Source organism: Leuresthes tenuis, unplaced genomic scaffold (assembly GCF_036924035.1).
Source record: "Leuresthes tenuis unplaced genomic scaffold, fLeuTen1.0.hap1 SCAF_14, whole genome shotgun sequence".
Lineage (NCBI taxonomy): Eukaryota > Metazoa > Chordata > Actinopteri > Atheriniformes > Atherinopsidae > Leuresthes > Leuresthes tenuis.
The window spans coordinates 14,759,876-14,783,555 of NW_027325368.1; the positions used below are offsets into that span (position 1 = coordinate 14,759,876).

Consider the following 23,680-nt stretch of genomic DNA (forward strand, 5'->3'; position numbering starts at 1 on the left):
ACAATCTTTGAGAGTTCTTCAAAAGAACCATAGCCTCGAATCCCATGTCTTTGAATTTGTGCGTTCCCTCCTACAGAGTGATTTTTGTTTGTAAGGTCTCATTTAGTTTCATAGCGTGTTTGGTTTCCTCCTTTTCGGAGTGATCTTTTGTTCTTGTTAAAGTTTCATAGCACCTCCGTTAAAGGAGCGTTTGCGTTTCGGTTAATTATAAAGTTTCATGGTGCCTCCAATAGAAGGAGTGAGTTTTGTTTTATGTAATGTTTCATAGTGCCTCTGTTAAAGGAGTGCTTATCATATATTGAATAGTTTTCATAGTGCCTCCGTTAGTGCAGTGATTTTGAGTTTAATATTATTCGTGCCTCTGCTCAGGAGAGTGTCCTTTGTTTATTCCATCTCTTTAGAAGAGTGCGTCGTGTTTATTTTGTAATCTTCTATAGCTCGTTCTGTTTTCCTCCTGGAGTGAAGTGAGTTTTGTTTTTGATAAAGTTTTATAGTTATACTAGCCTTAAGCCTAGTTATTGAGGTTAGTGTATTAGGATTTCACAGCCTCTTGTGTTCTCTGTTCTGGAGACCCATAAGTGGTTTATTCTGAAGAAACTGACTTATTCTGAAAGATCCTGCATCTGTGTCCTGTGACTTGCCAGTTTCTGACATATAGAGTCAGAGTTTTCTCTTAACAGCTTGTCATGCAAGCTGAAAATATCACTTTTCTACGTGTTTAAGGTTTTGAACAGTTGACGTTAAACTCACAAGGGTGCTGGTGCAAGAAACTCGGGCACCTTCTAGGTGACGTTAAATGTGTCCATTTTGTGTTTATTACTCACTAATGCAAGGTGTTCTTTCATGCTGAAACGTGGAAAATTCTACAAAGAAATTACATGAAAATAACCGATTGTCATATTTTTTGCGATATTTTAGTTTTTGATATTCAGGGTTGCTAATAATACCAAATGGACTCTAAATGTTAATTGACTGATTGTGTGTTTGCGCACACTTGTGCTTGTCTGTAACCAGATGAACTGCAGCCATTGCAGATTAAGTGTTTTTAGACAGGGAGGTTTAAATACCCAAGTGTCTAGGCAAGTGCCTAGAATTTCAGTTGTTAAAATTGCACCACTTGAAAATGTGTGAAATTAAAATGTCACATGTGCACATTTCATATCACAAAACCATAGAAAGAGGTTTCAGTGTGTTGAATTTCCCTGCTCAAAATCATGGTTTTTAAACCTGCTGCAAGGATAATCTGTGGATGATACACGCTAAACAACCAGCTCCCTCCACGAGTCGCATTCTGACAAGGTGTCACTTTTTCTGCTTGAACCTTCAGTTTCCCTGACATCAGTCCTCCCCCTCTGCGCAACTTCTGTGCTGCTTTAGAGTGAATACCCTGTCTTGTGTATTTTCACTTGTCTTGGTTTCGCACATGTACACAAGTCTCTTTGGATGCATCGAGGTTGTGCATGTTTATTTTGTTGCGTGTGTGAGAGAGCTCTGACTCATAGGCAAGTCTTCTAAAAGCAGCCTCCGCTACCTATATTAATGCAAATATGGACAGCAGAATGAGTCAAATTTGTCACTTCGTCCTCTAATTCAATTTTCAGCCTTGTCCCTGGAGGCTGCAGGGTTCAGATTAGCTCGAGTACTTTGGTCCTTCTGTTTGTTCTCTGGTCTCATCAATACACACTCAGGATTCACTTAAGTATTCACACTGACACAATCATAAATTTGGTCTAATGCATCAAACATTTTTCCTGCACCGATGGGTCCCATCACTTTCACCCACTGCAAAAAATAACTGAATAAAATCCACTCATGAATATGTATTATTACAGGCAGTAGGTTTTACATGATCTTCATCTTCAGAATGCTGAATATTTGTCCTTGCTTTATAAATGATCTTGCTGTGCCTTACTGAACAATAAAGTGCTTTTTAGCTCGTCTGTTGTGCTAGGCTTGCACATGGTGTGACTTAGAAAGGTGGCAGAGAGAGTGATGTGGCAGTAAAGTGGGGGGTCTTACTCAGTGGAAAGTTGGTGGACATGTGGTGCAGTCATCTTGTTACAAAGTTGGTGGGTGATCGGGAACAGTATTGCTGAGTCATATCCTAGATGTAGTTTTCTTTGTGGTGGGAATAATATTAGCTATCAAATAATGATAGCTGATGTAAGCTCTACATATCATCTGATATTATAAGGGAATATTCCTCATTTTAGATGTCTCATATGGATCCATCAGAAGTCTAGTGTGATTCTACAACAGGCAAAGCTGGGAAACTATTGACAGCCTTTGTGATCCAGTGTTATGTCTCTAGAATGGTGGTACAATCCCTGTCGGACAGGGTGAAGTCCATAATCAGGTGAGGCTTTGCACTGACCAGATCGCTGTATTAGTAATCTGTATTTTCTCAATGTTAACTTTAATGATTGCTTCTGTTTAACCCGTTTGGACAAGTGAACCTCTTCAATGTAAAGATAATTTACATTGAAGATTTCATTTATAAGATTTAATAGTGACATTATTTGTAAATCACTTGTTTGCATAGTACAGTTATTTTGGGTGACTTTGATTATAATGTATTTACAGTAAGCTCCTGGTGTCTAGTTTTAGAAGGCGATGTAGCTAAAGTTTTCTTTTGCAATATTTAGTGTTATGAGAATAACATGATCCCTTAAAGTATTTGTGTGCAATACTTTAAACAATAATATACAGTAGCTTTCAACTGGTTAATGTATATTGATGAAATGGTATTACAAGGAGAACGTGTACTCATGCAGTCAACAATCTGCCAGATTTTCCAAAGAGGGATATAACACCAGAGCCAACAATGGTCTGCCTTTCCTGAGATAGAGAACCCTGCAGGCTGCCAAAGGGCTCCAAGTTGACAGTCATTTTGCTTTTGATTCTGTCTGATCTGCTCAGAGATGCTGCTGCTTTCTAGTGGGACATCCAGCTGTTCTGAATGTCATATGCTGCATCTTTAAGCATCTTTTTATGCAGCATTTCTCATCTGCATATAAAATGAGAAGATAGGAGTGGCTATATTCAGAGTAATGCCATAAATCTAGTTTCCAACAAACTAATCTAACAATGTTGTAAATTTGATCATTTTAAAAGTCTGTCTATTTATTCGCAAACACTTGGCAAGCACATTCAGAGTTAAAGTGACTATATCGATTTCTATACTTTTTTGTGAAAACATATAATGTGCATGACGATTTGCAAAAAGAACAGTCTGAACCTGACTGAATATGATCACCTGAATCTGCTTCACTCTGCCTCCGCTTTCCACTTAGCAGTCTTGCTTCACTCTCACTGCTTTCATTGTATTGTTTTTCATACAGGAGGCGGCTGTATTGAGTGAAAAGCTCAGTAAACCAACTGTAGCAGCGACAGACAGTTAGTAACAAGCTGCTGAACACAGTGGAGCATTTAGCAGCTAAAGACCTAAATGGTTTTCTCAGCGGGAAAAGGCAGAAACAAAAGCAGAGTGAAGCGAGAGTGAATATTGGATTCACATTCGGGTCGGCAGAAAAATCGATCCAAATGAATGATAATATAAGACCTGCATGAATGTGTTTAACTGATATGTGGGGAAGTGAACTATATACTATACATTTAAATGGTAATGAGTCAGTGTTGTGTTTGTATCCAATTCCATCCATTCATTTTCTATACTGTCAATCTGGTTGTTTGGGGGGGGGGGGGGGGGGGCTGGAGCCTATCCCCAGCAGTCATCAGGTGAAGGGTGGGGGTTGCCAGTCCATCACAGGGCCACATAGACACAAACAACCACACATGCTCACACTCACTCCTAAGGACAATTTAGAGTCACCAATTAACCTAACATGCATGTTTTTGGATGGTGGGAGGAAGCTGGAGTACCCAGAGAGAACCCACGCATACACGGAACAGAACAAGCAAACTCAGCACAGAAAGGCCCCAGGTGGGGATTAAACCTGGAACCCTCTTGCTGTGAGGTGATGGTGCTAACCACCACACCACTGTGCAGCCCTGTATCCAATTCCTCTCCCCTAAAATAAGCACAACATCTGTTTTTCCAGGTTTAAATAGCTAACACAAGATAAATGGTTGGTTAAAACCACCAGATGACAGCCATATGCTCTATTACCATGTACACCGATAAACTGCCACATTATGACCGCTGACAGGTGAAGTAAAAGACACTGATGATCTCATTATAATAGCACCTGGCAGTGTGTGGGATATATTTGGCAGAAAGTGAGCCTTCTGTCCTTGAAATGGATGTGTTGGAAGCAGAAAACATGGGCAAGTGTAAACACTGTAGAGCCAAATTCTGATGGCCAGGTCATAGCATCCTCACAAGTGCAGCTCTTGTGGGATTCTCCTGGTCATCATTTGTCAGGACTTATTTCAAAAGTGGTCAGAGGAAAGAAAACAAACTGGAAACAGTTACATGGGTGTCCGTGGCTGGTTCATGTGGTCTGAAAAGCTAATGCGTCTCAAACTGATGAAGATGTTGATGCTGGTTCTGATTGAAAGGTGCAATGACACACCGTACATCGCCGTTTATTGTCTATGGGGCCATGTGGGCTGGAAAGGACAGCCATCTTCACTGCTGAAAACACCAACAATGGGCATGTGAGCATCAGCACTAGACCAACGAGCAATTGAAGAAGATACCTGGTTTTATGAATCCTGCTTTTTTTTTTAACATTGAATGTGAACGTATGCATATCATTTACCCCGGGAAGACATAGGTTCAGAATGGAGGTTGACTAGAAGGCACATTTTTGAGGGCAGTGTGATGCTTTGGGCAATGTTCCTCAGGTAAACCTTGGATCCTGCAATATCACAGCTTATCTTTCAGGGGTGTGGTAAATCTGTGCCTTTACAGGTTAGGACTGTGGAAAATAAAGTGAAGAAATACTCAATTCTAAGCAGGTGGTCGTACTGTTATGATTGGCTAGTGTATTGTAACACAGCGAGGAGTTTATCTTTAAAAAGGGAAGATTATAATGAGCAGTAAAAAAATAGTTGTTATATTCACGTATATCTTTATTTTAATATCTTTCATTATCTTTTTAGTGGTGCATGTACATATATTTGCCTACTTGTTGACTTTGATGTGATTATTTGTGATCTTCTGTTATCTTAGTGAACTATAGCTCCACCTTTGAGTGTCCAAGTCAAACAACTTCAGACTGTTGCCTTTTTCCACAAGAATTGTCGAAAAAATATATTACAATGCTATTTGTTTGATTAAAGTTAATACAGTGAGATTGTTTGAGTAACAGCGAGCCATGGTGCTCGGTCATTTCTCCTATTTTTCCTGACCAACTTATCTTTCAATTTTTGATATATTTCCTGCCTGCAAACACAATTTATTTGCCTCCATGTTATCACACACACACACACACACACACAAAAACGTATCTGATAGAAAGCAGGGGCTGAATTAGAGTAAAGATTTGTGTTGAGAGGAGAGTGACAGATGCACATACAGAAGCTGGTCATATGGGAGGTAAACTGGTTACAGATAACAGCTCATTTAACCCACTGGGTCCCACCTGCTGCTTCCCCAGGGGGCCGTGCTCCAGATGGCCAGTGATTCCTTCCACACAGGCCCCTGTAAGAAACACTAACAGGACCCGTTTGTACTCCTAGTGGGAGTTTGCTGATGCTGTTAGTGGGTTTGTGTGCCTTTGCTGTTGTGTGTGGGTGCAAGAAGATTTGTTTGCCAACACATACAACTCAATAGGAAAGTTTAAATTCACTGTTCATGTGAAAATATTAATACAGTTATCCGGATGAATGAAAATGCCCTCTATGTTCTATTTTTATTTTGATTAAATGTATACACTCTCATAGTTATAGCTAGTGTATTTTCGCCACTATGTAACAAGGTGCAGGTATGTTTAAGTTTATGAATTTGGCTGGGGATGAGGATATAACATTACAGCTAACATCAAAGCTAATAATAAGCTACATAGAAGGAAACCACTAGTCAGGCTCTGTCAGAGGTGACAGAGGTGACAGCGTAGAGATAGAGTACAGGCATAGAGGGAAGTACAGAAAGAGAAAGTGCAGTACAGGGGTTGGGGAAGTGCAGGGTAAGCAGTAGGGTTGGAGATGCTCTCTGAAGAGTTGGGTCTTCAAGATTTTCCTGAAGACAGACAGTGCAACCCTGTTTTGGTTGCACTCGGTAGGTCATTCCACCATATTGCAATGACATAAAAATAGTCTGGATTGTCTTGAGTGTGGTGTAGGCCCTGCTAGACAACAATCCTTTGATGACCAGAGTGACATAAGTCTTTGCGAGAGCATTCAAGTAGATCCAAGGATCCGTTCCATTAAGCACTTTGTAGGCTAACATCAATAACTTGAATTTGATGGTGGAAGCTAAGGGTAGCCAGTGGAGCTCAACAAACAGAGGGGTAACGTGTTCTCTTTTAGGCTGAAGACCAGACGTCCCGCCGCGTTCTGGACCATCTGGACAGGCTGGGAGACCAGTTAGGAGGGTACACAAAATAACTAGAAAAGTAAGCAATGAATATACTTAAGAAATACCAATGAAAGTAGTAACATGTCTGATGTGTGTCTCAATGCACTTGACACTATTTTAAATGATGTGACTAATATCTCTTCATTCACCACACCCAAGTGTCATGCTATTTACAGCAAGCAATTTGTTGGATGATTGATGAATGCAACAACGGCAAAATTATGCAACATAGCTGTTTCCAATGCATCACAACTATTAATTAATTTCTCATTAAATAAATGTCATTACTTGATAATTTATTACTCTCCACTTTCAGTTAACATCCATTTTCTTTACTCAATTTTAACACCATCATGACCTCCAGTTTTTTTCATTCAGCTCGTTTCTTGCACCTCTTGTGTTTCAAATCTCAGTCACTTCATTATCAGTGAACAGAGTGGATGATACAAACTCTTTGCCAGTTTTCTGAGGCCTTATTTTGGGAGTGATAACTGAGCCGTTTATAGAGATGAATGATAATGTTCATGGCTGTTTTAGCAGTGGAGCTCTGCTCACTGGTGACAGCATGTCATCAGCTTTGTTTCTTCCTTGTAAAAGGGTCACAAAAACCAAAGGAACAGTCCTAAAACTACAGTCTGTTGCATGTTTGAAATATGCAACTCTTCTAAATTTAATATAAATTGAAAAATTGTTTCCTGTAGATTAAATTTTACTACTGGTATAAAGCCAATTTTAAAATTTGTCTGTTCCTTTTATGCCTAAATGCAGCTTTGATCAAGTTTCCTGTATAATTGGACATATAGCTTCCAGAAATTGTCAAAATGCTTGTCATAAAATTACTTTTAGTGCAACTGAATGCCTCATTTTACCTAGTTAATATTCACTAAGATTTGCCATTTAATTCTCCATGCTTAAATGTTTAGAATGCCACATGTGCTAGCATTCCCTACCAGGGGCAAAACCAGTTTACACCTTTACTGCTCTGAAATGGATATGCATGTCTGCACAGGAGTTGGTGCTTGTCATATCACATCCAACTGCAGAGTCCTTGGAGAATATTGCCATGTAGCCCAGCACTGAGGTACTGCTGCTTTTCTCAATGTGATGCAGCACCGCCTCTTGCTTTACTTCTCAGCAGTGCTTAAAGTGGAGGGAGATGAGCATCCTGACAGCATGCTCCTTTGCTCCTAAACAGCTGCTCTGCACCTCCATGTTCATGCGAGCAGAAACAGTGAGGCTGGACGAGTCGTGATACCCATGTCAATGAGAGCAGAGGCAAAAAGGGAGGTGATGCATAACAGTAGGAGACACTGAATCGTAGCAGCATAGAAACCCAATGCTATTGAAGATAAGAGTTGAAGGGCAGTTATCACATTACTGTGCGGCATGTATTCTGTGCAGCAGAAATTCAGACAATAGAGTATCCAAGCTCAGTTTAAGTTTTTATTAAAATAAATGCACTGGATTTTCATCTTATAGTAGTATTCTGTTCAGCGACGATCACTTCACCACTTGAGACCAGAGACATCTGACTTGATGGAACTGTCAGTGTGGCTCTTCCTGCAAAGAGGGGGGGGGGGACCTTAAATATCTTAAAAATCTCAGTTCAAGCAAGTCTGCATATACTGTAGAAATTTGACAACAGACAAGTCCACGGCAAAACAACAAGTTTGTTAAAGATACTCACGTTGGCGATGACAGTGTTGCTGGCAGGAGTTTGTGCTGCTTGGATAACACACAGCTGTAACACAGTGGATAAAGACCTGAAAAGAAAGTGCTCCTCTTTAGCATTTCAGAGCAGACAAGGACTGTAATTAAGGAGTTTGGATGAGGCGTACCGTTTCTGTCTGTGGAGTATAGGTATCTGGAGCTACAAATGTGAACATCCTGCTCATGAAACGTTTGTAGTGATTTGGGTACTCAAGGTCAGAGGAGCCATATACAGGAATTACTGTAGACAAGTACCTGTCATCTGGGTAGGGACACCTGTATCCATGGAGTTTAATCATTGGTATGCCAGCATTACTACAGCTACATTTCACAGCAGAACTTTGATTCTAACATCGTTACCCATTAGTCAGAAGGTCCCACTGTGGCATGCTCTCAGGGTTTGGGGTGGAGGTGGCCCAGCAGTGTTCCAGGTTCAGAATGAGGTTTGGGTCAGACCGCCCCAGGAGACGCACTTCAACATAGATTGGTTCCCTCAAGACTTTTGTGATCGGGTATTCTGACGGAGTGTAGAAGGAGCTGTATGCTGCGTCCTCTGTAGCCACAGGACAGTGTCAACAAGTTGGCTAAAAGCTTTAGTGCATTAGTCAAGTTTGTGCTTACCTTCAACACATCCTTTTGTGTGGCATTGGCCTTTGCCTAGTTCAAGCACCACTCTCAGGGGTCCTACAGCTGCAACAGATGCAGGGGGAGGAACAGGGTCCACCTCCATGACAAGAGCCTCCACAGCTGTGCCAGAGTATCTACACTGAAACAAGAGCCTGTTGGCAGAGGGGACAGATTTTTTTTAAAAAACTGATACAGCACCTGATAAGGCTGAAACGCAATGTGTTGACCTCACAGAGATGAGATTTGGGACAACTCAGCACACCCACAAATTACATTGTCAGACATTTTAAGTTTGAGTAAGAGTAGGTTGCATCAACTTACTCAAAATGGCTGTCCCTAGTGATTGATCCTCTGGGTCCAAGTCCCACTTCATATGCCGATGACATGTGATTTTCATAGGCCACATAGGTGTCATCAGTCTATAGGAAATTAGTTTAGCAACAATGAAGCAAGTAGTATCTGAAATTTGATTAGTTCAACTTTAAGAATAAGTCAAGTCATTGCTGGCCTGTGATAAGTTTCATCTTAAAATGACAGCTTTGCAGTCTCCATTTATTTAACGAGTTCTGCACAGCTTAACATTTAACTGTTGGATCTTAGGTTTTAACGTGCAGGAGTTGACAGATTAGCTGAAGAAGCACAAGTCACCAACCTTAAGAGTGGTGCCACAAGTGGTCACAGGGAATTGAAAGATGACAAAGGAAGAGGTGCCGTCAACTGGGCCACAGTTGACATCATTTGCGTCAAGCAGGCTGATCGAATTCACATCTATAGGTGGTACAGTAGCATCTCTAGCTACAACCACCACAAACTGGCCCTCTCGAGTACACTGTACAGTCACTGGATGAAAACAAAGAAAAGTCTTACCGCCATTGAGGTATTTTAAGTCAGTAGATGTGCTCAAGGCCATTTGAGATACAAGCACTTATACCTGCTTTCCCATAGTAGCACTGGTAGCCATTAGAGCAGCAGTTAATGCCTTCACACTGCTCAGCGGTGATATCTGGAGGCCCACACTGAATCTTCTCGTTCTCCTCCACATCACATTTATCAGAAGAAACTGTAGGGACCTTCGTCTTCTGCTGAAAAGGTGGCGAAAGCTGTTCCTCCTGAGGCTGCTGCCAGTATTTCTGGGCAGAAACGTCACAGAACAAGCTCACACCAACCAGCCACATAAACCACTTCATTTTGGTGTTAGTAACTACAGGCTAAAACTGCAGATGTAGCATGCAATACTCAGACAGATTTTATACATCACTGACTGTGAGCGGTTGTCGCCTCTCTTTGTTAAGAGACAATTGTGTGCCAGCCCTGCAGAGTTAATCAGCTGGGATCTGACAGGTGGAGCTTATTGTCTGCTCATCAGTCTGAGAAGAAGTCATTTCACAACTGCTGAGTCGAAGCTCAATTAGTTTTTTGTTGTTTTTTTTTTCTTGAAGAGGGTAAAGATGAACTTGGGAATTGTGTGGAGCATTACCCTGAGCTAATTTTCTTAAATCTGAGTTTGACCAAGTTTGGACCTTGGAGTGTTTACATAAGCTGAATTACTCACTGTGACCACATACAGTTTTCAGTTTTAAAGTGGAGAACTTGCTGAATCACACTGCCTCCCACCTCTATTATACCTGCATAAAAGCTTTTTTTTAAAAACTTTTTTCTTTTGGTACACACAGATGTATGGGCGGTACACCCAGGAGTTGGGTGTGTATGCCAAGGAGGAGGCAGCCCGGCTACGAGATGGAGGGGTGCGGGATGGCGGTGGACTGCGGAGGAACACCAGCGTTCGAAGTCGTGCCGGAGATCTGCTGGAGTACGAGAAAGATCCCTGTGCAAAGTGCCAGTGTAAGTGATTATCACTCAGCAAGCTCTAAACCTTCCTTGGACTGTGCTTCCAGGGACAAAGTGTGCAGTAGTGCTCAGACATATCCTGAAGGTCAGACTAATGCACTGGTGCGTGCAAGTGTGCAAAGCCCTGAAGCAGCATTTTGTAGCAGATTGCGGAACTCCAGTAGACATGCAAGTTGTGTGAAAACGTTGACATATTAAAGTACAGCAGAGCAGCTACCTGACACAAGGGAGCAGGAAAGGATGTGAACAAGATTAAATGTGACTGATCTGAGCAATGACCTCCAGCGAACAAAGACTGCCCCAGTGTAAAAAGATGGCCCCCTCTGCTGGCTGCCAGTGGCCTGCAGTTTGTAGGCTAGCAAGTGTGCGTGTGTGTGTGTGTGGGTGTAGATGTTTCCTTTGCTTTGTGTGTGTATTTTTTGCTTGTGTGAGCTGAACTCTGATCTGAACTGTCAGATTATTTCATCTCCAGCCATCTCAGATGACTGCAGATAAGGGAGTGGCACCACAAGGGAGCTTCACTTCAGTCTGATGCATCCAACAATAACGAAGTGACAGACTGGATGAGTGTGTGTTTGTGTCTTCAACAACCAATGTGTTGTTTCTGCAAAGATGCATTGTGTTTTTCATTTTTCAATGCTATGAGCTCCACAAATTAAAGCCCCTAACCTGCCTTCTACTGATTTGGTGGATAAGCCACAAAGATGAATATCTAGGATATTTTGAAGCTCGGCTAGATGAAAACCCTGTGATCTGTCTGAGAGAGGAAAACATATTTGTGTGATTATGAGTGATTATGTCTGAATCATTTTAAGACCAATATTATGATAGATTGGTTAATATACAGCATATCACCATATTCACCACATCCAGCATGGAAACCATCAAACTATGCTTTAATTGAATGCAGTTAGTTATCAGAAATTATTGTGATTGCTAAAAGGTCACATGAGTAAAGTCTAAATATATTCTATAGTCAGTTTAAAAAAAAAAAAGTTGTGCAGGAATTCCTTCTCTTTAAAACACTTCATTTTCAGTAGAAAATTATCCAATTTGATATAGGAGTCATAGGGGAATGATTTGTGAAGTTAAAGCCACTTTTTTATCTTTCAAAAATATACTGAGAAAGGTTCATATCTATCATTTTGCATATGGAGACATAAATGTTCTTTGGCTAAGTTTTGTTTGGATTTTTGTCAGAAATGAGCTCCAAAACATGAGTCAGAACCCACTGCAAAAGGTGCAGTGATGAGCCAAAGCCATCTCACTGCAAAACATGTTGGTGGACGCGAAAATAACTCCAACAGGGAACATGGGGTCACCTCATTTAGTCATATATTCATGAAACAACTGCTTAATCCTTTTTAACAGTTGAAAAAAAATCCATATTTCAAGGTAGAAGGTGTTGATGGAGAGAGTTACGAACAAGACTGTTGAATCAAACACCTCATTTTATTCCCATCCCAGCCACTAATGTGGTAAAGTCACGTTACTTGAAAATGCCAATTCCGGATTCTGTTTTCAGATGTTGTTTTGCACATTACAAACTACATAAATAAGGTTAGGAAAACATCGGACCATATATTTGATGTCTCATCAAATATCCTTTTCCTGGATTAGTGGCTGCTGAGTCCCGTCCCCTCGATACCTGCACAAAAATGCTGGACACACAAACCAGGCATCCTACTAAAACACATAACTATGAAAGTTGGGCGAATTTGTGCAAAGAATGCAGAAGTTGTGGTCATCAGCACCAATTCAAGGTTTTCTGTTTGACTCTTGCCCTGTTTGCCCATGAGACTGGGTTGGATGGGCAAACTATTTATTTATTTTTCTTTTCATATTCTAGGCCCCAAATTAATTTGGAGGGATTTTCATGAATTCTTTAATATTACTTAAGATGTTTACACCTTACATTACTGCATTATTTACACATCTGATTATGTTTTTTGGTTGGAATTTGTTTAGGATTAGTTTGCTGGCCCCACATGTAATTTATTAATTTTTTTTAATCTAAAAACATTTTCATCCAGTTTTGCTATATTAAACCATCCACTATAGGACCTTGAAACTTTTGCTGTGTTTTAAGTGATTATTTGGTGTCTGCGTCAAATTGAAAATTCTGAAGAAATGTGTCAAACTAACCAAAGCCTTGCAGACCAAGTGCATATGAGTTCCTATAAGCATTACTAGAAGTATTTGGCATTTTATTAACCCCTAATTTTTGTCTTGATAAATTTAGCAAAAATTATAAATCTGACCCACATTCTGCAGAAGTGCTTGTCAATTGATGAAAAAAAATCCCCATATGCCTGTTATAATTAAAATTTCTCCATAATATAGATTCCCTTTCACCAGTAATAAAGAAAGAAAAAATCAAATATTGGATCTCTGATGTTGAAATTTGGAGCTGGGAGTAGCGTCACACCCAAGTTGATCCATTCTAGTTGTAAGTCAAAAAGGTAGAATTTTGCTTACTGACTAAGCTAACAGCTATTATAATACCAATGGATAACCACATATACTGGATTTTGTGTATGCAAACGCTGTAGTAATATATTGATTTGTATAGGCTTGCCAGTATTATTTGTGCAACTGATTTGATGAGACACAAACTGATAGAAATGAAAAATACAGTCTGTAACTGTAGCTGACACTGGGCAAACATGTTGGAGGCTAAGGTCAGGGATGGTGAGATTGCTCTGACTTTCCAAGTTGGAAATCTAACTTCTGGAGGCATTCCAGCTGAGCTCTCCTGCTCAGAGTTTGGAAATTCTGATTTTGAAGTTCATTTGGATCACAGACCACAAGTTTGCAACCTCATGTCCACTCCAGGGAATGTGTTCATATGGTTGGACGAGTTTCTGTCGAGTGTTCAACTTGTTCAACATCACATGCTTAAGTTAAGACATTCAGCTGTTGATTACACTAGCCCCACTCTTTGCTATGAATGACTTTAAGCCTAATACAATTTAAAGTGATTAGTTTTATATAAAAAGAATCACCTGATGCAGTTGTCATGAATGAGCTTAGCGACAGAGACCAAAACCATTGTTGCACTAGTCAGATAGTGTAATATGGGGGTCAGAATCAGGACAGAATCCGTTTTAAGTTGGCTCCAAATGGGCATTCAAAGAACTGCTGTTTTTTGGCACTTAGACGTAGGCATCATTTATAAGCTCCAGAGATTGGTAAAGGTAAAAATTGTAATATTACAGCTGATGTGCTTTTTCTGACAATTTCAGCACCCCCCATGTATTTATCAAGAAATCATAAGAAACAGAGGCTTATGAAAAGTGTGAAAAAATAAATACATAAATAAATAAAAATGTAGAAAATGGTAAAAGGATCTTTTAGATGCTTAAATTCTATTTGTGGGAATTCAGCCGTATGGGGGGGGTCTGTGATTTTGGTAGACTGGTTTTGGTAGAATGATATGCAGTTATTGAGTTTTATATGGAGTTATTAATCTAAGCTTTTTGGAGCTCCCTATAAACACAATAAAGGTAAGCTAATTAATACCATTAAAAGGGGACGTATCTATATTTATCTCTTACATAAATGAGTTTATAATATATCATTAAATTTGGGAAGGCATATCATAACCTAAACCAGTTTAGTTCTGCTGTTTAAACCAACATTATTCAAAGAGGGGTAAATGGTGTTAAAATTCCATTTCAAGTCTAATTCTCATATGTGCTACGCTATGGCATATGTTTGTGCTATACATCAGCCAAAACCACTGATGGGTAAAGTGATGGAAAAAAATGCTCATCTTGTTACAATGCGGTTTTCTGCTGGGGAAACCTGCATTCTGGCATTCATATGGGTGTTACAATGACACTTACCAAATTATACAATTTTGCAGGCTGGTCACTCCCCATTTTGGCTACAGCACTCCCCTACAGTAGCAATCTCCCACAACAGAAGAGTTGTTGGCCACAACTACTGCTTAGAAAAGGCAAAAAAAAGATATTTGATGGCATTTTTGGCACAACCCACTTTGCCCAAGGGCTCTATTGATCTATTGCTAACGCCCCAAGACCAGACTCTCTAGGACACCCTCGGATGTTTTTTTTTTTTTTTTAAATCCATCCTCTAACTGGTCAAAGCTCTTGGTGCACAAGGAGTACCTGCTTATTATTAGGCAGGTTGTCATAATGTTATGGCTGATCAGTGTAGGCTACGGGGGAATCAAAGTAAATGCAAAGAGGACTTTTTATTTATATTTTTTATCTATATTTGTTTATAGTAACAAATATTTGTTATTACAAAGATTTGCTGTATTTGACGGATTAGGTCTTCTCCTGTGATTTGTTAACCACAAGAGACTTTGTTCATTATAAATGTTTATCCTTCTTTTTCCCCTGCTATTCAATGTGTCTGCATTACCACCAATCTATTGCTCTTTCTTTTCTTTTTTTCAATCTATTCATTTTGTCCATGACAAAGTCAAATTAAGCGTTTTTAGGAAATTCAAATGTGTTCGTGGCACTTTTTTTTTTAATCCTCTCTGGGGACAGGCACATCTATAAATGCTCTGGATATTGAAGTGAATCTCAGGCATCTTTTAGATGCTTAAATTCTATTTGTGTAGATGATGCAATAACATGGTGACATAATACTGCAGTTTATATCCCCCCCAAATTACTAGAAATGATTTGCAATTGCCGTTCCGCTGGTTTTAACATGGAGGGGGGAACAACTAATTTCACTGCAAAAAGGTGTTTTCACATTGTCGAGGTTGTGTTTGTACAACTGAGCCAGCTGGATTGCTTTTGAAGATCAATCTCTGCCTTTTTGCCCTTGTGACTATAATGGTCTGATTAAGGCACAACAGACTGCACCAAAGGTGAAAGCTAAACTACATCAGCTCAGCCTTGCTTGCTTTCTGTAATGGAAGCCATTTAAAACAATCTCTCTCAGAACAGCAGTCAGAGATTTGTGCTCCCTGGCTGCAGCGTGCACTCGTAGATCAAGAAGTGTTTGTATTTTTAGAGATGCTCAGGCTGGCCAGCCTCTGTCCTCTTAGGTAATGCGTACACAGAGATGCTTCCTTCAGATTTGGTGGAAGTGGGAGTTTCAGTGTTTTCCTGTATCTGTGTGGGAACAGCATCTCTGTGGGTGATGGACTTTGAGTGTGAGTGAATTGCCTCAGATCCACAACTACAGCCTTTGAACAAGGCAACCTACGCATGCAGCTAAAGGCTGTACTGCTGGTCATGATGGAGTGCTAAAAACATGTACTGCCTCACTGTGTTTATTTTGATTCACAAAGGGAGTCTTCAGGGATTTATGGCTGCTGTGACTCAAATCTCTGGTTCAGCCTCGGTGTAGTTTGTTTTACAGCGCATTCAGTCACTGTATATCTCTGAATATACTCTACAAAGGTGAAAAAAAAAGGTGAAAAAGCCCAATTTACATTATTTATTACTCATGATTAAAGCAATGTTGGTGTCCGGTGATGCAATGCAGGACAAAGAGAAATGGAAAAAATCGATGCGTTGGGTGTGATCTTTATTAAGGGATCAGCAGAAGACATCTGTGAACGCCACTGAGTCTGCGGATGTGAGTGCAAGCCAAGATGCACACGGAAGTATGTGACTATGCAGGTGCCAGACAGCATGTGTGTGTGTACTTGTACAACTATCTTCATGAGGACCCGTGTGAAGACATTTTAAACAGCCTCACCTGGTCCTCGGAGCCCTTCAATAGCCTGTGAGAAGATTAAGACGTAGTTTTAGGGTTAACATTAGAATCGGGTTTAGGGTAGTGTTAGGATTATGGATGAGCTCAGGCAGTTAGTTATGATGTTAGGGAGTTAAGGAATGCTTTATGCCAATAAGTGTCCTCTCAACGACAGACGGACGTGTGTGTGTGTGTGTGTGTGTGTGTGTGTGTGTGTGTGTGTGTGTGTGTGTGTGTGTGTGTGTGTGTGTGTGTGTGTGTGTGTGTGTGTGTGTGTGTGTGTGTGTGTGTGTGTGTGTGTGTGTGTGTGTGTGTGTGTGTGTGTGTGTGTGTGTGTGTGTGTGTAAAGAATAGAAACAGAAGCTGTGGGAATTCTTCCAGCCTCTCTCACAAGTGAATATTAAGTGAACAGTGAAGTAAAAACCACACATCTAGGAAAAATAAGCTCACTTTAATTCATTTTTACAAACATTTTTCTTCCATTGAGCTGATGTCTTATACATGTGTATGAGTAGTCTGTCTGCACATGAGTGCTTGCATGTGTATCGTATGTACACGTGTACATTCTGCGCTGGCAGCTCCTCATGCAGCAGGTGGTCTGGCTGCTGGGCAACTTTGCCTGTCATGCACACAGTTTTGTCACATTTCCCTCGGCAGACTCCGCATCCAGTTGTGGCACAACTCCTAGACCAGAAAGACAGCTGCAGAGGGACTTTTTTTTTTTTTTTTTAACATGTCATTTGAACGCACTCTACCGTAATTATAAACATTTCTGGCATAATGCAATGCTGTGCTAAAGTAGTCAGCCAACCCTTATCGCTTTATATGTTGCCAGGAAAACTGGGAACAGGAGCAGTAATTAATTTAGTGAAATATGTACAAACATAAATGGTTTGAACATTTATGTTTGTGTACAAATCAAAAACGGAGTTTTTACAATTCTAATGAGATGGAAAGTCAATATTTGATCCGACCACCTTTGATCATCAACACAGTCTGAACCCTCTTAGACTATCTTTCTTGTAATTTCTTTAAGTAGTCTTCAGGAATCGTATAGCAGGCTCCTTGAAGGATATTTCAAAGCTCTTTGGATGATGGCTGCCTTGTGTTCCATACTCTGTCAAGACGATCCCACACTGCTTCAATAATTCCAAGGTCTTGGCTTTGTGCTCAGGGAAGGATTCATCACTCCATAAAACCTGTTGCCACCAATTTTTTAGCCCCAGTTTGTGTCATTTGGCATCAGCCTTTTCTCCCCGTTTCCCCTTCCTGAGAAATAGCTTCTAGAAAGCCACCCTTCCATGGAGACCATTTCTGATGAGGGCTCAGTGAACAGTAGATGGATCAACTTGTGCTTAAGAAGCATATCTCGGGTCCCATGTAATTTCTTTACTGGATTCTTCCTATTACTTAAGGACATTGCTGTCAGATACTTTTCATTTGCTGTAGATATTTTTTAAGGCTGCTCCTTTTGCACTCAATTTATCTATTTTTCTCAATTATTTTAAGGACACACCGTACACCATGCCAAGATATGCCACATTTTAACTGATAGCTCTTTGGAAATCACCTTGTTGGTGCAAAAAATACTTTTCTAAAATAATACTCTAGGGTAGTTACCTTTGGCATTTTGGTAGATGGAACTAAAGAAATGGGATGGATTTCTGTGTCTTTGCGACAGGATGCAAAAATGCCTGTGGCTATAATTTGAAATGTATTCTTTTCTTTTTATGTAAAATCTCAACCCTGGTTTCTCGATTGTGTCAGGTGGTTCTTTTTTTATGCCTGAATGATTCATAGGTCAGTATTAAATGGCAAAGAGAGACAGAACCAAAAATGAATAAATACATAGTTCTTCTGAAAATCGTCGGCAAAAAGGACAGGACACAAAATTGAGTGAAAAAGCAGATAATTTCCAAAGAAAAATGTTTAAAGTAGTCTTGAGCAACAGTTCTCCGTTCTTTCTAAAGGTCTTTAAAAGATTATATGAAAGTCCTGTTCCTTGGAGACAAAATATGTGGTTCAAGACTGTATTCGATAAAAAAGGAATTCAGCCATATGGGGGGGGGGGGGGGGGGGGGGGGTCTGGTTTTGGTAGAATGATATGCAGTTATTGAGTTTTATATGGAATTATTAATCTAAGCTTTTTGGAGCTCTCTATAAATACAATAAAGGTAAGCTAATTACTACCATTAAAAGGGGACGTATCTATATTTATCTCTTACATAAATGAGTTTATAATATATCGTTAAATTTGGGAAGGCATATCATAACCTAAACCAGTTTAGTTCTGCTGTTTAAACCAACATTATTCAAATAGGGGTAGATGGTGTTAAAATTCCATTTCAAGTCTAATTCTCATATGTTGCGCTACGGCTACGTGCTACGCTATGGCATATGTTTGTGCCATACATCAGCCAAAACTTTATAAACCACTGATGGGTAAAGTGATGGAAAAAAATGCTCATCTTGTTACAATGCGGTTTTCTGCTGGGGAAACCTGCATTCTGGCATTCATATGGGTGTTACAATGACACTTACCAAATTATACAATTTTGCAGGCTGGTCACTCCCCATTTTGGCTACAGCACTCCCCTACAGTAGCAATCTCCCACAACAGAAGAGTTGTTGGCCCCAACTACTGCTTAGAAAAGGCAAAAAAAAGATATTTGATGGCATTTTTGGCACAACCCACTTTGCCCAAGGGCTCTATTGATCTATTGCTAACGCCCCAGGACCAGACTCTCCAGGACACCCTAGGATGTTTTTTTTTTTTTTAAATCCATCCTCTAACTGGTCAAAGCTCTTGGTGCACAAGGAGTACCTGCTTATTATTAGGCAGGTTGTCATAATGTTATGGCTGATCAGTGTAGGCTACGGGGGAATCAACGTAAATGGAAAGAGGACTTTTTATTTATATTTTTATCTATATTTGTTTATAGTAACAAATATTTGTTATTACAAAGATTTGCTGTATTTGATGGATTAGGTCTTCTGCTGGGATTTGTTAACCACAAGAGACTTTGTTCATTATAAATGTTTATCCTTCTTTTTCCCCTGCTATTCAATGTGTCTGCGTTACCACCAATCTATTGCTCTTTCTTTTCTTTTTTTCAATCTATTCATTTTGTCCATGACAAAGTCAAATGAAGCGTTTTTAGGAAATTCAAATGTGTTCGTGGCACTTTTTTTTTTTTTAATCCTCTCTGGGGACAGGCACATCTATGAATGCTCTGGATATTGAAGTGAATCTCAGGCTTTGGCAATGTCCACAGACAGGGAGAAGAAATGAGTCCAATGATGCTTCTTTTAGCTGACCTAGCTCAGAGTTGTGGATTATAATGTAATAGCAGCATTTATAACCATGACCTAGCTTTGTTTTCTCACTATATTAATGTGTTCAAAGTGGATGTAGATAAAGTGATGCTCTCGCTCTCATCAAATTCCCAACATATAAATCTACTTTATTGTTTTCTTTTACTGCTCTTTTACCGCCTGATAAATTGAGGTCTGTGTTTACTCTACTCATAGTGGTACTTCATTCCTTATAATTCTTAAGTTTCATGTCAGACTGAATGCTTTTACCCTTTTGGCATGGGAGTTATCTCTTTGATCTCTGTGTTCTGTATTTTTTATTTTTTTTTGTCAGAATAAAATGTGATGTGGAGCACATCCTTTGATGTTTGATGCTCTGTGTCAACTTCCAATGTGTTTATAGATGTTACTACAGCATTCAGGTTGATGTGAGTGCTGCAGTTCCGAAAAGAAAATCCAATAAGGATGGAATAATTGCAAGAAAACTGTTTATGGTCTGTAAACTGGTTTATTAATCACTGTTACTTATGACTTTCTTTTTTTTTGGTAATCCAAACCTTAAACCACCTATAAAAAGTATGATTGTTGGGTTAATAAGCTGTTGGAGTGAGTATGCATGGTTGTATGCTTTGGTGGACCATTCATTTGTCCAAGATGCAAAACTTTGTAGCAGAACTGCAGCACTGCATAAAAACTAACTTGGCTGTTACATGTGCTTTGTCGTGGTTACAGACACTCTAAAAAAGAAAACTTCTATTCGAAATGTATCTATTCCTCTTATGAAATGCATTACATACATTTGTCCCACAGGTCATTATGGTGTCAGTGGCTCAACACTCTACTTCCAATCAGTGTGCTGGTGATTCCTCTGAAAGTGATTAATTTTCTTTTATAGATATTTATCCTCAAAGACATGCACTTTTCACCTATTGGCAGTATCCAAGTATCGCTCTTCAGCTAAACCTCAACAAAAATGGTCACTGCTGGTTTCAGAAATTCCAAGATGCAGACGACTGAATGCTGAACCGGACTCTTCAAAACAGCAGATGACAAACCAATGGCTGATGTCATGGCAGCCTACATTCTCTGCTGCATAATCGCAAAAAAATGACCATCGGGCATCTTTCAGCAGGGTAGTGCAGATTTACCCGTTTTTTTTTTGTTTTGTTTTGTTTTTTTAGAATTTTTACTTATTTTTTCATTAGCTCCCTCGATCATGGCATCAGCTGTACAAACTGATGGGTTCATGAATATCACCTGAAATGGTCAGAACATCCTTAACGACTGCAGGTAAACACTGCCTGGAAGTTGTGAGAGGAGCCTTTAAAGCCTTTTTTCATATAAAAATATTAACACCTCACATGAAAAATAGTCAGGCTTTTATCTAAAATGGAGACATATTATCTGCAACATATACTGTACTTACTTTCACTCAGCATATGTTCAAAGTGGAGATTTTAACTCTCATAAAATGCCAAATTCTAACAGGAATGATAATGCACATGCTTACTGTATTTGTATGATTTTATTTTCTTGTGAAATCTGTGATGCTCTGGTAGGAGCTTAAATGTTAGACTGCTTTTAAGAGCACATCCATTTAAGGAGTTCTCAAATTTTGTTCTGCTGCAGTTAAAGGTTAGTTCAGCCATCTACAAGGATTTTACCGGTTTTAAAACCTTTTCAGTTTCAGCATTTCTTTTTTTCCTGATTAATCACAGTGTGTTTGAGAAATGCACTTTACAAGTGAGCATGCCGGACTTCTTCCGTTCATTTCCTGCGTCTGTCTGAACTTCGGTCTTCGCTGCTCTTTCTCGACACTACAGCTTATCTGAGTCTTAGACAAAACAAATGTCTCACTGCAGTCCCAGCAAACCTTTAAAGAGATTTTATGCAGAGATGCAAGTTTTGCTATTTGTCTCTGTGCCCTCAGTGTGCACATCTCGCTGCCAGAAGTTCCTGATCTCTCGGGTGGGGGAGGACTGGATCTTCCTCATTCTGCTGGGGCTGCTCATGGCTCTGGTCAGCTGGGTCATGGACTACGCCATCGCCTTCTGCCAAGAAGGTAGGAAAGAGACAAGGAGCAAAGAAGAGTAGAAAGGAAGAAGATAGAAGGATAGACAGGGAGTTACCGATGTGACAGAGGCAGTAAAATTGTATTATGCATTAATCTGTGAGAAGTCAGAACTCATGAGGCACTTGGTCAAATTTACTAAGCTGGACAAATCATGTCCTATAAAATCATGTAAAGCACGAAAATTAAGACTTGCTTATCTGGCTGACTTACGAACTGCAAATTTCAGTAATCCAATCTGTGGGATTCATTTGAATACTTAAAAAGATCCCTATCTTTGCTCTGGAAGGAATGCTTCTATCGACCTGTTCAGACAGCAAATTCTGACCTTAAGAATTAACTCTGAGTTAAAATCAATTCAAATTGAGTGTACATGTGTGACCAATGCAGAGCTAAAGCAGTTCTGCTGGACCTTGTTTTTTTCAAAACTTAAAACTGAACTCTTCTTACAATACATAGCATGAGCTGAATTAGAAATAACTGCAGAGTAAGTTAATTTTGAATGAAGAGTTGAGAACTGAACATTTTAATTCCACTGCTCCTTGCAGCTTCTTTGCAAAATTTCACATTGTAGCAAATGATTATGTGCTTTTCACCGAGGTCAGTGAATCTGCATGAAATATAAGCTAAGATCCATCTCTGTTATCTCCCACTTAACAAACCAGACAGTGCCAACACACAGTGTTATCATCCCAGAAAGTCATTTCACTTGTAGAGGCCAAAGCTTCTAAACTGTTTTTCAATATTACAATGAATTTACTGAACATCAGTCTGTTAACTACAGATCTGTTAATTACTCACACACACCCACACCACAAGTAACTCCAGAATATATTTTCTAAACACAACCTGTAGTTAAAGCTAAAGTATAAACCCCACAAAGCGTTTCTTTTACACTCGTTTGTCCAACTCCAGATTTTTCGGCCCCTGAAATATGTCGTGATGCATTATAAGTGCATACTTCCCTTTCAGGCTTTGAGCATCATCAGGTAGATGCCACAAAGATGCTAAAGGTTGGAAAAAAAACTAAGATAGAGAAGGTCAAAGAGAACAAGAAGTAAAGAAACTGGTTGTCGAAGTTATCTGCTTTATACTGAGATGAAGTTACTTACGTGTGTATATGTGCAGCACAGAAGTGGATGTATGGTGGACTGGACAGTAACATGCTTCTGCAGTACATCGCCTGGGTGACCTACCCCGTGGTACTCATCACTTTCTCAGCAGGGTTCACACAGATACTGGCACCTCAGGCTGTGGGTAAGACTTATATGGAAATTATGCAACATATGTATTAATTTCACTAATTCATGGTCATCTCTCTGTGTTTGAATAATGTCATTGGCTCTGAACTGTACAACAAGAGCTCCAAGGACATGAGCTCCGTGTCTCTGCAGGACATCCATTTATATACCTGTGATGAGATGTGCATACACAAAACTGTATGAATATCAATCAGCCCTCCCACCTCACCCCTCCCCTTGCTCCTCATTTATTCCTCGCGTCCCAGTCTCTGTAATTGCTTTCTTTCAAGTCATCTTTTCTGTGCACTCCATCATCCCACCTGGCGTTTCTTTCTCTCTTTTCCCCTTCTCAGGTTCAGGTATTCCCGAAATGAAGACAATACTCAGGGGGGTGGTGCTTAAGGAGTATCTGACTTTCAAAACCTTTGTGGCCAAAGTCATCGGTCTAACCTGTGCTCTGGGCAGTGGGATGCCTCTGGGAAAAGAGGTAGAAGGATCTTCTCTTTATCACTTCTCATCACGGGCTGCCTGACTTTTAAAAACCCAAATGACAAGAGCTTGAATTTTTCTGTGTTGAGAACTCAGCCCTTCTTCCTCAGGTCTCATTAAAGGCTTTACTGTGACAATAATAACATGATTTACTGGTAATAGCTGTTACGTTTCCCTTGCGGGGTGTAATAAAGTATTCCTTATCTG

General features: G+C 39.8%; 2 protein-coding genes across 6 annotated transcripts in view; one reads left to right on the top strand and one right to left on the bottom strand.

The window, feature by feature from the left end:
- Positions 1-23,680, top strand: part of clcn2a (chloride channel, voltage-sensitive 2a) — a 51,923-nt gene that overhangs the window by 9,649 nt on the left and 18,594 nt on the right. For all 5 annotated transcript variants that reach the window (XM_072363858.1, XM_072363854.1, XM_072363855.1 and 2 more), the window contains exons 2-5: positions 10,495-10,663; positions 21,603-21,734; positions 22,872-23,000; positions 23,338-23,471. In XM_072363858.1, coding sequence (XP_072219959.1) covers positions 10,495-10,663; positions 21,603-21,734; positions 22,872-23,000; positions 23,338-23,471 — 564 coding nt within the window. The remainder of the gene's footprint in view (positions 1-10,494; positions 10,664-21,602; positions 21,735-22,871; positions 23,001-23,337; positions 23,472-23,680) is intronic.
- LOC140269062 (zona pellucida sperm-binding protein 4-like) lies at positions 7,953-10,008 on the bottom strand. Its single transcript, XM_072364088.1, has 8 exons — positions 9,753-10,008; positions 9,474-9,661; positions 9,143-9,240; positions 8,816-8,973; positions 8,555-8,747; positions 8,323-8,470; positions 8,172-8,247; positions 7,953-8,044 (listed from the first exon to the last, which is right to left on the bottom strand). Exons 1-8 carry the CDS (start codon positions 10,006-10,008, stop codon positions 7,953-7,955), a joined length of 1,209 nt encoding a protein of 402 aa, XP_072220189.1.